This window comes from Fusarium musae, chromosome 2, assembly GCF_019915245.1.
Source record: "Fusarium musae strain F31 chromosome 2, whole genome shotgun sequence".
Taxonomy (NCBI): domain Eukaryota; kingdom Fungi; phylum Ascomycota; class Sordariomycetes; order Hypocreales; family Nectriaceae; genus Fusarium; species Fusarium musae.
In genome coordinates this window covers 2630845-2645130 of record NC_058388.1, presented here as the reverse complement: position 1 = coordinate 2645130, position 14286 = coordinate 2630845, and the positions used below count along the sequence as shown (strand labels likewise).

The following is a 14286-nucleotide window of genomic DNA, read 5'->3' as shown; positions in this document are numbered from 1 at the left end:
GATTTGGGTTGCAATGGCAGACTTTGGTTGCTGAAGAAAAGGATGATAATCTCCAATCTTCAACTGTGAGGTTGGCTAAGGTTCAATCAATCATGAGACGAGGTTTTACTGGAGACATGACATGACGTTAATATTGTAATCAAAGTTAAGCACCGCAACTATGTACTGCGACTTGATAATCGACAGTGTTGGGTAGCAAAGACCCGAACAGTCAGATGAGGTTGTTTCATGAGGAGTGCCATTTGGGATGGGCCTGGGCTCTGAGCAAGCATCGGCGGCTATATTGCGCTACGGATAGCGGAAACTTTGTATCGATAGTATGAGGACATGTTCTTGGCATCCGTAGCCGTCATCATGATACAGTAAGCTTGTGCAACTGGAGGGCTTCGGAGATTGGTACAGGACACATGATATAGGCCAAGCAGACGGAGTCTTTCGGTGTCATCATCTACATAGGAAAGCCACAACTGATCAAAACGTTCCTTCTGCATTTCCTAGACAGGACCATTTTATGGGGTTTCCAAAGAGTTTCTCAAGGGATCTGGCAACATCAAACATCCAGACGTCGATGGCCCCTAGATGAGGAATGGTGGTGCGTGGCAAATGGGCGCGCTTGTAACCATGAGACAAGCAAGCCAACAGTATTCAGAACGCTAATGAAGCTTGATAGGGACTGAGATGGGGGGCAATCGTTATGTATCATGAATTGACCAGGAGTTTTGGTCTTTATGGACAATGTGATATATCTTCCAAGTTGATAGCTTAGTACTTTTAGCTACCTTGATTGTCAAGATCATTCATTGCCTACTACCTTAACTTAGATGGGGCAGCCGGAAACTTCACTTTGGCCAACAGCGGCCCGCGCCATGACCGCCGCTGGTATGTGTACATACGATGATATATATGTTAAGGTACTCTCTATTATGTACCTACCTAGGTATGGACTCAAGATTGGGTGGACATATGATCAGCACAAAGAAAGGTGGGGCATTATGGGTATTTTCAATCCCTTACTTCGTACCTTACCTATCTTAAGGTAGTTATTAAGTTTATGTATCCGTAGGTAGATGTAATTACGGAGTAGCTCTCAGCAAACTGCAGTTGAAGCTAATTATATCTTGAGGTCAACCTCAGTTATTCAAGGTACCTTAGGTACTAGGTAGGCGTCATTATGGAGAGACTATCGATTACAACCTCAACTCATGCACGTTGAAAATTCCCCCAGGTTCACCATCTTATCCAATGCAAGTAATTGGACCCTTTCACCTTCAAGAAGCAACGGGCATGCATTGGCAATCCGGAATCCAGGGGTCAAGTTCCACTACACGGAAGTCTTAGGTGCCTTACCTGAGGAAGAATTGGAGCCAGCCTACGTGAGGAAACAAAACTCAGGGCCTCGATCCTAGATGACAAAAATACTCAGGTAACTCTATACAAGATTAAGAAAATCTTAGGATATCTTTTGCTGAGTTTATTTTGACACCTCACATCAAGGTCTGGTGCTTTCTTGCACCCTGAGACTAAGGTATCCATCCATTGGATCCTGGTAGGTATGCATTTAGCGACAGTGGAGGCACTGACCGCACTGCCCGCCACCATGAATTACCATAGCGGGAGGGGGGGGGTTTTGGACATATGTCAGAAGGAGGAAAGAGTGTCTACCTTATTTTATTATCCCCAATATCCTGCTATATTAGGCTAACATGATATTACTGATCAAAAATAACCGCGACAGTCTTTTCTGTCTCCTGGCTGATGTCCAAAAACACCCCTCTCCCGCGTAGGTACCTTATGTATATGTACCTACCTACCTTCGGTACCTTATAGTAGGTAAGTTACAACGACCTGGGAGCTGGCTGCGGGCAGGTGCGTGCAACTGGAACGCCACTGGAACTTCCCCGTCACTCTTCATCTGACACTTCTGCGGCAGGAGAATATCTCAGCGCTGGAGAACTAGGGGTCACTTAATCCTTCTTCCCCACCTTTCTTCGTTTCTTCCTTCTCCTGCTCATTCTCTGCAGGTGGTCCAAACTTGGAAGGCCGCTCCCTCCCTCAAACCCACCTGGCTTTTCATTCTTACCTATGTACCTTATCTACTTACCTACCTAGGTACTTAACCTACCTCATCCATCCAGTATTTCTTGTTCTCCCTCACAACGTCGAACTCGCCTGTGCGTTTTGCGGCTTCTGGTACTTCACCACCAGCTGCTAGTAAAGTTAAACTTGCTTCTCGTCGCCGTCGTCCTCTCCGTTTTGCGGCTACGTGCGTTATCCATTATCCCAGCACAGTCCCGCTCGCCTACCTCCACTCCAATCTACCTTGCCTAACCCCCCGTGCTTGTCACTGACGAGCTTCCTTGTCTACCTACCTTTACTCTCAGTCTTACCCTGACCGCTGCTCCGACACGATTTTCGAATACATGACCTCTCCATCCGGTCGCTGAGAAGGCCTTTTCCTGTGCCTAAGATCAATCTTTGTTTGATCTCTGTTTGGGTGCTCTCCAACATTGTCGAAACCAGACCGCCCAGAACCACCCTTGTGAGCGCTCCTGAGTTGGTTACCTCCCGTCCACCGCTCGCTATTAGATCTGGGAGCCTACAAGCGTACGACCCGCCATATAACCTACCTTACTTATATATCGGTTTCAAACGGTCTTATTCTTTCTAGCCACCATCAGATAACTCTTACTGCGCCTCGCAGGTCAAGTAATTCAAGATGGCTCAAAACAGGTATGTTGCTTCTTCTTGGCTCGGTGACATGAGGGCGCTCGCCTCATGGCAAAGAGGTGGGGTGAAGGCTCTCCTCTCTTTGAATGGCACACGCATACTGCTCCGTGAAGCCATTACGTCGGCTTGATAGATTGATGTCGTGCCAATCTTGCTTCATACAACTTGACGCTGATGGGATCTACTTTTGAAATCTGTGGTGGCACTCTTGAAGAGGGGGTTCCTCTCTGTCAGCAACCAACAACGCGAATAAGATTGCTTCTCAACTTCAGCAACTAACGGTTCGCAGTATGTACTCGTCCGGCCAGTTTATGAACCCGGGCCCTGCGCCTCGGCCTCCCACCGATCGGCCGCGTTTGAACCTAACGCCCAATGCCAACCTTCCAGGAAGCATGGCCAACATGGCTATTTCCCCCATTCGAAGTACTGCAACCTCGACGTACACCGGCTCAACCATCTCGCTTCCGATCGCCCGCCAACAGTCCAACAATACCGATGGTCTGGGTGGAGTCGCTGTCAAGAAGGAGGGTTGGGCGTCGGTCAAGGAGAGCAAGAATTTTATCCAACCCTGGAAGCAGAAGTACCTAATTCTTCGCAAAGAGTCGCTCGATTTTCACAAGACCGAGGGCGGTAAGGTTTCGTACACACTTTATCTGAGGGATGTAGTCAACGTCGGACGAGTCGAAGCCGCCGGTACCATCTTCGAGATCAAGCGCAAACCAGATGGTTCGTCCAACAGCCCCGGCGACGACGACGGTCAAACCAAAACCCTGCAAATCAAGGTAAAGAGTGACGATGACTTATATGAGTGGATTGACTTTATCTACGGCGCTTGCCCAGGCATGGGCGGAGTCAGCAATCCTACTAACTTTTCTCACGCCGTGCATGTTGGTTTCGATCCAAAGACTGGTGAATTCGTCGGTTTGCCACCGGAGTGGTCGAAACTTCTCAACTCATCAGCCATCACTAAAGAAGATTATGAGCGCAACCCTCAAGCTGTCTTCGAGGTTCTGGACTTTTACACCGATCTTGCCAAAAGGGCTGAGAATCCCAATCAATATCCCAACCTGACGCCAACTCCTCCTACCCAGAACCAGCCCAACAAACAGCTGGGATATGGCAGTGGTGCCTCTGTGGCGCCTCCTCGACCTGCGCCGCCAGCCGCTTCTCAGCGCCCAGGTTACAACCCTTCTCCTGTCCAACCCAACCCCAATGCTCCGCGTCGCCCCGCCCGCCCTGATGAACGCCCTGCCCAGCAGGATCAGCAGCAACAGTACCAGCAGCGCCAGCAGATGCAACAGATGTCCCCTAATTACGTCTCTCAGGATGCTCTGAGAGAGGAGCAGCGTAAGAAGCAGCTGGAGGCTCAGAGGCAGCGAGAGCGTGAAATTGAGGAGCAGAACAGGCGCGACCTCGAAGCCTACAACGCTTCTCTTCCCAAAACCAAGGTTCCGCTTGCCCAGCAGGAAATCGGTGGTGGTGGTTATAGCTCATCACCTTCTCCCCAGCCCAATCGCTACAATCCAACACGAGCAGCTCCACCTGCACCGAAGGCCTCGCAACAGCAGAGCAATCTGCAGGCGCAGCGGCCTGCTCCTTCACCTCCTACCTCCTCTCAGCGGCCTCCTCTAGCCTCCCAGCCTAGCTCCAGTACTTTAAGGGATCCTAGTCAGGCGCAGCGAACTCCTCGCGCCGACAACGCCGCACCTCGTTATGCCAATGGAAACCAGGCTTCACAACCTCGACAGCCGCAGCAACAGACTCAAGCATCGCGCTTACCAGCTCCCGTCAAGCCCCTGAATGTTGCACCCAAGCCCAGTCAGCCCCAGCAGCAGGCTGATGGCGTTAAGGCCGCCGAAGCTGCTCTAACTGCCAAGCCATCGCCTTCGGAGCGTAAGCAGGATGTCAGAATGTCTACTATGTCCGAAAGTGAGGTTATGGCCAAGCTTAAGGAAGCCGTTTCGAAGGACGACCCAAACATTTCCTATTCCAAGCAGAAGAAGATCGGACAGGGTGCATCAGGGTCTGTCTACGTTGCTAAGATTAAGGAGACAGCTGTGGGCATCGCCCGTGATATTCTGCGTGCCCAGGGTCCTCGGGCCCAGGTTGCCATCAAACAAATGGACCTCGCTCACCAACCTAGGAAGGAGCTCATCGTGAACGAAATCATGGTTATGAAAGACAGCCGGCACCGCAACATTGTTAACTTCTTGGATGCTTTCCTACGCAATAACAACGCGGAGCTCTGGGTCGTTATGGAATTCATGGAAGGAGGTGCTCTTACTGACGTGATTGACAACAACCCGTCCATCTCCGAGGAGCAAATCTCGACTATTTGCCACGAGGTATGTACATTGGCTCTTACACACTGTAGTTGCTGACACCCATAGACCTGCCGCGGCTTGCAGCACTTGCATTCACAGAATATTATTCATCGTGATATCAAGAGTGATAATGTTCTACTCGACGCTCGTGGAAACGTGAAAATCAGTAAGTCGGTCACCATTGACATGAACAAGTCCACGATGCTGACATGCCTGTAGCCGATTTTGGTTTCTGCGCCAAGCTCACGGAGACAAAGTCCAAGCGAGCCACCATGGTGGGAACCCCCTATTGGATGGCCCCCGAGGTTGTCAAGCAGAAGGAATACGGTCCCAAGGTCGATATCTGGTCTTTGGGTATTATGGCGATTGAGATGATAGAGTCCGAGCCGCCATATCTTAACGAGGAACCTCTCAAAGCTCTCTACCTCATCGCAACAAATGGAACTCCTCGGCTCAAGAAGCCTGAGAAACTGAGCAAAGAACTGAAGGCATTTTTGTCTGTCTGCCTGTGCGTGGACGTCAAGAGCCGTGCCTCTGCTGATGAGCTCCTGGCTCATGACTTTTTGCGACATGGTTGCCCATTGGCTAGCTTGGCAGATCTTCTTGCTTTCAAGAAGCACGCCAAATAAGAGGACTCACACGAGACATACATAAGGTTGGGCGCTCATGTTGCAGCTCGACATTTTGAATGAGGTACAGAAGCAAGGCGATGCATATATTCCCCCACAAATGATGTTTTTCTCTCTTGGCGTTTACGGGCGAAAGTTCTTTGGCACCTCGCACTTGGCAAGGACACTGCGTATGTGCGGATGTCTCTACACCTACTTGGCGGCATTTAGCCACATTGTCCAAGAAGTCTCCCTCCGCGGTATCGATGATGACGACAGGCGATGAAAGCTCGGGCAAATACCCAACATACTAGGAGTCGGGTGACATGAGGGACTGGATGAACCCTTTTTTTTTCCTTCAAGAAAAGACTGAACATGGGAAGACTGTCTGCCCTAGCCATGACACAACAGTGACATTTTGAGCGCAATTGGGAACTATGAGGCGCAGAAGAGTCACTTTGAAAGAGCATAATCAAAGGCCAACGTATATAGAGAAAATATGAAATCGGGTGACAGCAATGCATATCCTGGATGTCTATAGACGAGTTTTCATCTGATGTGGTTGTTCAATCTGTGCTTTGTACAGAAATCCGGATATTTTCCTGGAGGGAACGATCTTAACAACATATGGATATTTCTGACACACCCAGGTCAACTACTCCCTGAAATTGTGACTCCTGAGAGCGCCATGTGTCAAAATCTTGAGTTGAAGACAGTCAACGATTATACTGAAATTGGACAATTTCTAAAATAGTGCCCGGGGATTGCGGACCGCTATCTGATACAGCAACGAAACTTGGGCAGGGAGTGTTGGTGATAGCTCTGGAAACACCACTGACAAGGGGGCGGAGATGGTAAGAGCTGTGTTTCGACATACTCATGATAACCCCTGAGCTACTACGTTGTGAGTTTTATGTACGGGTAGGGAGTCGAAAAGACAGGGGGTCACAGTAAGGCTCGTTTCATCAAGAGGCTAATAGATCCTCCGACGGCAAGGTGCAGTCACGATTGGCTCTCTTGTTGACAGGGGGCTGAAAGGGAAATGGAGAGGTGTCATCAGTGCAACCAATCGGAGTGTGCATCTGCAAGAGCATGAAAATGAAGAATAAGAAAAAAAAGTCGAATTATGGTAACATCGAGTAGTAACTATGGAGTTAAGATAGAGAGCGGATGACGGATCACATGGAGAAGGCAATATTCGAGTCGGTGCTGAATGTTACGAGCGAGCTTAGAGCACTAAGTCGTGGAATCTCAAAGCCGAGTGACAAGCAGCAGAGTGCCCAACAGCTCTTCAAGCATTGGCGAAGCGTGAAAGGTTGTAAGGCAGAGTAGGGGATACCTACCTATCTGTAGTACCTACTACCTTAGCTAGTAGCTTGGTACCACATAGGACCATGGTGCCTGAGTACATAGGTAGGTATTGTCAAGTATAGGTAGTACAAGTTGACGGTAGTGACAGGACTGACAAACAAACTAGGTACTAAGATAACCTTACCTAACCATAGAATAGAGAGAAAGAAATGGCTTGCTTGGCAGCCAGGACCTTAAACCCCTCGCTACTACTTCATTGACTTCCAAGACGACGCTGGAGGAATCCCATTTCAGCTTCTGCGGTATAACATCGACTAGAGGATGTATTTGGCAGAGTTCCCGATGCACAATGCCGTACGGAGTAAATGCTCGGATGCTTGCCGACCTCTGGATATGGATATCCAAGGAGTGTGGATGTGGAGAAACAAAGCGAGTCTTGCCTGTGCACAAACAGAACAGAACATATTTGATAAACAGAACAAACTAGAGCTAGGGACAACAGTTGAGGGGCGGATACGGATACAAATTCGAAGATATCCTGGCGAGCTTAGGTAGTTTCAACCTGAAAGCTTACAGATCGCTTATTGGTATAGGAGACTCAAACTGAGTCCCGACGAAACATCCACTGATAGATGTTCTAAAAATGACCATTGTGGGAGCAATGTTAGAATTTACCGCCAACTGCGTAGGCAGTACATAGGTAGGTACTAAGGTAGTATTCGTCACCTACCTGGAGGAGACAAAAGCTTAGGGCCTCTGTCCTAGGTTAGTGGTAAGAGAAGACTTGGGTAAGTTGAGCAGACCTTGCACACAGTAAGTAGCTCAATAGATCTTTGAACCACCTAGTAGTAGTAGTAGTAGTAGTAGTAGTAGTAGTAGTAGTAGTAGTAGTAGTAGTAGTAGTAGTAGTAGTAGTAGTAGTAGTAGTAGTAGTAGTAGTAGTAGTAGTTATTTCTGGCACCTTGGCAGAAAGCCGCATGCTTTTGCTGCCATGTGTCTGCCACGCATATCTAGAAAAGAACTCTGAACTATAATAAACATTATAGCTCAAAGCCAACGGGTAGGTGGTCAACCAATCCTTCAGAAACAAAGAAGAGATGGTATTAGGTTTCATACATGAACCTGTCTACGCGGGTAGCCCTCCGGCATCTCGAACCATCAGATCTTGGCTGAATCAATGGGCAGGCTCATCAACCAACAGACACCGCTGGGTATCGAATGTAAGGGCCTTGGACAGTGGGCGAGTTGCTATTCATAGGTAGCAATTGAGCGAACGAACAGCCCCGGAACTGAGCCAAAACCATTGCGATGCCTAGGTACTAACATATATGACGAAGTTGGACGCGTATACAGTCCCCAGGCTGACAAGAGTGCCACAGCTTGATTGTAATCGGAACACGTCGAGTTATCCGTTTCTTATGGGGGCGCTTCGCTTGAGCTTCCAGCCCACTATAAAAAGTGTCTTCTAAAGAATCTGACGGGACGGTGGCTTCTCCCGCCCCCCCCAACGTTCTTGCCTGGCTGGCTAGGGGGTGAAAGTAGACATAAGTACTTACCTAGACTAGGTAGGTAAGTAGGTAGAAATCAACTACAGGTGACAGAAATCATTAGCCAGCTCCCAGTACGATATACGCGGGCTTCGGACGGTTTATTTATCGTATACTCAGTCTTGGCCTCAACTCTGTTTGTACCCCAGCAGTTGGTAGGGCAGGGCAAGAAGCAGCCTTGGTCAGGTAGTAGGTGATTTAGCGGGCAAGTCCATGTCCAGCCAACCTAGTGGTGAAGGTACAGGCAGGTACCATTACAGTGGAGTGGAGCGCTCTGTACTCCCGCTCCGTCCGCAGGTACCTAGGTACTAAGGGACAGCACCTTCCAAGGCCTATCCTTCCCGCTCACCTCCTCGCACATCGCACATCACATATCACACATCCCTCCTGCTTCGACTCCTCCTCCTTCTTCCTTCTTCACCCCCCGTTTGTGCCCCATTCCCCATAATCGCGCGCTCGTCTCGTCTGCTTCTCCAGGCCCAGTCAAAAAAATCTTCCTTTTTTTTGTACTTCTTCAATGAGGCCTGTATATTGATCATATCTTTGTTTGTGCCCTCCTGCCCTCCGCCCGAAATAGTCTCCTTATTACATTCCCTTGTCTTCTTTTTTTTTTTTTGCGCCCTCTCTCAAGCCGCGGGCTCGGACGACGCTGGACGACCTTTGTCCAAATCCACATCCACACCTAAATCCACCTCAATTGCATCTTCGTCCGAGCAGCAGTTTACTTACTTTGCTTGCCTTAGTCCCCTCGGTCTCTTCAGCTATAGAATAACGACCCTGCTCTCGGCTCAGACAGGCCTCCTCCAATTCGCACGAGCATCCTTTGTAATACCGGCGGTTCCTGGATTTTCTCTCGTTAGCATCGCGCTCCTTAAATCCAGCCCCCCGTTTCTCTCGAATACGCTCGAACATCCTCCGACGCTTCCACGCTGTCGTCTCCCTCGTCCATCGCTTCGAGGTCGTCGAAAACACAACTACTAGACTGTTCTCGCCCGGCGACTTTCTACTTTAGGGTTTGTCTTTTTTTGCCGTTAGAAACGTCTAAACGTTGATTCAATCGACGATTTATCAATTATCGCCGCTGAGAAATAATAATCAACTATCCGGCCCGACGCTTGCTTGTGTCACCGTCTCATGAGGTCGGCTAGATAATCGATAATGTCAACTTCTAGATCCGAACACTTGGCTCTCGGCTACGCCTCTCAGTCTGGCAGTCAACCTCGTTCTGGTTCCCCATCCGCCAGCAATTCCCCCATCGATCCTCTTCCACCTTCTCGTTCCCCATTCGGCTTGTCTGGTGGTCTCAACCCTTCCAGTAAGATGGCGGGCAACTCGCGATCTGGGGCTGGTTCTCCGTCGCACGAAATCCCTGGCTCAAGCCGTCTATTCTCCAAGAGGTTCGTCTGCCCCCAAATCGTGTTTCCTTCATCTTCCCCATCCCAGGATACCGACCTTTCCTAGGTCTCAACCCGATGCTCTTCTTAGTCATATGTTGATGGCGCCGACGCTGACTGGTCCCACCCTACAGAGCTCGCGAGATCCAGGCCCAAGAAGGAGTCCCTGGTATGTCGGGAAGCCTTTGGGGCGGCCCCCCTACGAGCGGCAATTCTACGCCACTACGTGAGAATATTCCCGAGTCCCCAACCGATGGTTTCCCGGACTTTGCCCAGCTTCCTACGCCGGATTCAATGCCTCAGACAAGGCGCGCTCGAGCTGGAACGGTGCCGTCTCGATTCTCTCCTGGAGGTGCAGCTAACGGCATGATCGGTATTCCTGGCCTAGCTGCCAAGACAAACAGGCCCACGCCAACTCAGAGCCCTTTCAAGTCGCCTTCTCCTAATCCTGATGTCCAGGAGAATAGTTCCAGTAGCTCAACCTTGCTCTCCCGACTCCGTGCAGGTTCCATGCCTCAGAGAAGTCAGTTTGCACCAATTCCTGGAACCAGCTCGCCATTCGGTCCCTCTATCTTCAGCAGTTGGAATCCTACAGGTGTGGGACGCGAGCGAGCCTCCACTTTAGCCAGCATTGCCAGTGTCGGCTCTAACGGCCCTAGCTCGCCAGCCCAATCTCAATTCTCAAAAGAAGGAGGTGGGGAGTCCGATGTTCATATGAGAACCCTGGACTATCTTGGACTTGCAGAGACCCCACAACCTCCCCGAGCACAGCTTGCTACTCCTTACCTTGCCAATCTCGACTTCACGAAGCAAGCAAGCCGTTTCCGATCTTACTCGGTCAACAACAAGGACAAATATGCCGATGACGAAGATGATTACGACAATGAAATGCCCCTCGACCCCCAATACGTGGCAGCTCTGCAAGATCAGCTGGCCGCTACCAACGCTGCGATTCACAACCACAATCTCGCTGTCCAGGCTTTTGCCAATCAGGCCAATCGTCCTCGCGCGCGTACCGCTGGTGTCTTGGACACTCCTGGAAGTCGACTTATGAGAACATACATGTCCGGCAACTCCAACCTGTCTAACTCTGTTGCCCCTGCTGAGATTCGACTGCAAGACGAGAAGGATTACGAGGATCTTCCTCAGGCCGTTACTGGGATCAACCTCGGCAGATCCAGCAGCCGTAACGCTGGTCTCCTCAGTGCTGACGAGCAAGGTCTTGAGGGTCCTACCAGCGCACTCTGGCTCGGTAGCATTCCCACTTCCACAACCACTTCCACATTGATTGAGATGTTCAAGTCTCACGGTCCCATCTTGTCAGCTCGTGTCCTCACTCACAAGAATTGCGGGTTCGTCAATTTCGAGAGGGTGGAAAGCGCCATCTCTGCCAAGGCAAGCATGAACAGCAAGGAAATCTTTCCCGGTGCTGGTCCCATACGCATCAACTTCGCCAAGCCTCCATCTGCTTCCAACACTCCCGGACACGACGGAGTGTTCCCCTCCCCTAGCCCTGACCCATTTGCGAAGGGACAAGATAATATCCAGGGAACGAACGCCAGTACCCCAGCGGGCGATACCACCCCTGCCATTTCCACCACAAACGCAACCCCTAAGGCTCCTGCTCTCCGTGATATGACCACTAATATTCTCGATATTGTTAAGCAATTTGGCGCGTCTGAAGAGGATAGATTCAGAATCTCTCGTAACCTGCAGTCGGCTATTCAGTTCAACTCATTTGTTGAGGAAATCCCGCCTATCCGCGAGCCTGCTCACACTCGTGTTCACGACGCACCCAAGCTTCGGGATATCCGCAAGCGAATTGATAACCAGAGCTTGTCTCAGGCTGAAATTGAGAATATTGCTGTGGACATGCTTCCGGAAATTGCCGAGCTCTCGTCCGACTATCTTGGTAACACCGTGGTACAGAAGCTTTTTGAGCACTGTTCCGATCAACTCCGCGATGCCATGCTGTCCGAGATTGCGCCTCACATGGCCGAGATTGGGGTGCACAAAAACGGTACCTGGGCGGCCCAGAAGATCATTGATGTCTGCAAGACCCCCGCGCAGATGTCTTTGATTGTTGAACACATCCGCCCCTACACTATTCCTCTTTTCCTGGACCAATACGGCAATTATGTTCTCCAAGGATGTCTCAAGTTTGGTGCTCCCTACAATGATTTCATCTTTGAGACGATGCTTGCCCGCATGTGGGAGATTTCACAGGGCCGGTATGGCGCTCGTGCCATGAGAGCATGCCTCGAGAGCCATCACTCCACCAAGGACCAACAGCGAATGCTCGCTGCTGCCATTGCCCTGAACAGCGTGCAGTTGGCAACCAACGCTAATGGTGCACTACTCTTGACCTGGTTCCTTGACACTTGCACTTTTCCCCAACGCCGCACAGTTCTGTCGCCCCAGCTAGTGCCTTATCTGGTTCATCTCTGCACCCACAAGGTTGCCTATCTCACAGTGCTCAAGGTCATCAACCAGAAGGCAGAGGCGGATGCGCGCGATGCCATCCTTCAAGCTTTGTTCTTCACGCCTAATGATCAAGTGCTTGAAGCCATTCTTAAGGACCACCAATGCGGTGCTACACTGATCTTCAAGGTTCTTACCACGCCCTTCTTCGACGAGTCTATCCGCAACCAGGTTGTTGAAAATGTCAAGAATGTTCTTCTGCGAATCAAGGCCCAGCCCAACCAAGGTTACAAGCGCCTGATGGACGAGGTTGGCCTGTCGACTCGCAGCACTGGTAACAACCGTGATGCTAGTACACATGCTGAACAACGCCAACGTCCATCCTCGCGACAGGCAAACTCGAATGGCCATCATCCCAACTCTGCACACTCTAATAAGCCTTTCTATAACCCCATGAACCAACCAACTAACCCTCCTGGATTTGATATGCCCTATGGCGGCCAGAGAAACGAGCCTGCTGATGGCGGCGTTTCCGCATTCCCTCAGTTCAACCAGAGCATGATGTATAACGCACCTGGAGGCCCAATGCCTGCCAACTTGCAACAGATGCAGTACCAGCAGATGATGAATCGAGGGCCGCCACCCATGAATTTCAACTATCCTCCTATGCAGGCTGGCTATGGTGGCTTCAATGGTCCCAACCCATCTGTCGACCAGTACCGCCAACAGAACATTCCGAATGGAAGTCCTATCCAACCGCCTGTTTCACAGATGCCCCAGATGCCCGCTGGCCAGACTCCATTCGCACCCCCGGGATTTGGTATGGGAATGGGCAACTATGGTTATGGTAACATGGGAGGCATGCCCAACATGGGATACATGCAGCAACAGGAGCAGGGTAACCCTCGACGAGGCCGCGTAAGACAACCTCAGTCACGCAATGGGCAACCAAGAAGAGGGGGCTAATCAACTATTCCCAGAGATGATCAAGTCAACCGCAGTTCGCGCGCCCCTTCGGGTGGCCGACACCATATTCGCTGGATCTTTGGGGTTTGTTCTCGTTTTCTTTTTTTTTTCAAATCATTTCTAGCATGCAGCCATTGGGGAGCTGGAGCGGCGTTTGAGCAACGGCTACGGATGCACATTTCAAAGACGACCGTGTTTGTCATAGTGACTCGGCCAAGGCTGACGTTTTTCGCCCGTCACTTGAATGTCTTGTCCTCTTGTTTCGATACCTACCTCCCTTCTACTTCTCGCAGAGCTCGTTTCAGGCCGGTCTTGGAAGTTTTGCAAGAGATAGAGAAGAGGCAGGGTTACTTCTACGACTGAATGAACCTGGAAACCCTGGAAAACTCTAAACAGAATAAAACACTACGATTCTTGTTCAAGACGGCAGTTGGGTCTAGGTCTGTTGTCACTGTGGAGCCATTGGTGGCTCCGTCTGTGATGAGTCCTTTTTATAGGTCTGGCCCAGGCCGACGTCAGCGTTTGATGATAGACACGATGGTAGGCTTGGTTTGGGGGGGGGTTGTTTGGGTCATTAAGGACGATGCCACGATTTCATCTTGCAACCCTTAGGTGGGAGTGGCTAACCTTGCAAGCCATGCCTCCTAGAGGTTTGTTGTATATTAAAACTAAAAGATTTGCAAGAGCCTCCTGACGTATGTCCGTCTTTGAGCTTTTTACGACTTAGCAATTGATGTTTTTATGGAGTTCCTGTGGTGCACAACCTGGATCGAAGATGTATAGACTTACGGTACATAACGATATTGGCATCGGGGGTGCCCCCAAAATATAAGCAGATTTTAGGGGACAGACTGTTCTGACATTTTGTACCATATCACGTTTCGTCAGGGGATGGCCATTATTGAGATGAAGAATTAAATAGCTCGTCTTCAGTCTCATGTTTCTCTCATATTGGCAAATACTTCTATCGCACCAGCCTCTGAATCTG

At 50.1% G+C, this 14286-nt stretch overlaps 2 protein-coding genes across 2 annotated transcripts; both read left to right on the top strand.

The window, feature by feature from the left end:
• Window positions 1-3017: 3017 nt before the first annotated feature.
• On the top strand, window positions 3018-5680 carry J7337_002725 (uncharacterized protein; the record flags this gene model as incomplete). Its single annotated transcript, XM_044820452.1, has 3 exons — window positions 3018-5072; window positions 5151-5217; window positions 5271-5680. 3 exons carry the CDS (start codon window positions 3018-3020, stop codon window positions 5678-5680), a joined length of 2532 nt encoding a protein of 843 aa, XP_044684752.1.
• Window positions 5681-9675: 3995 nt separating this feature from the next.
• J7337_002724 (uncharacterized protein) lies at window positions 9676-13298 on the top strand (the record flags this gene model as incomplete). Its single annotated transcript, XM_044820451.1, has 2 exons — window positions 9676-9914; window positions 10046-13298. The coding sequence occupies 2 exons, from the start codon at window positions 9676-9678 to the stop codon at window positions 13296-13298; spliced, it is 3492 nt and encodes a 1163-aa protein (XP_044684751.1).
• Between the last annotated feature and the right edge of the window lie 988 nt (window positions 13299-14286).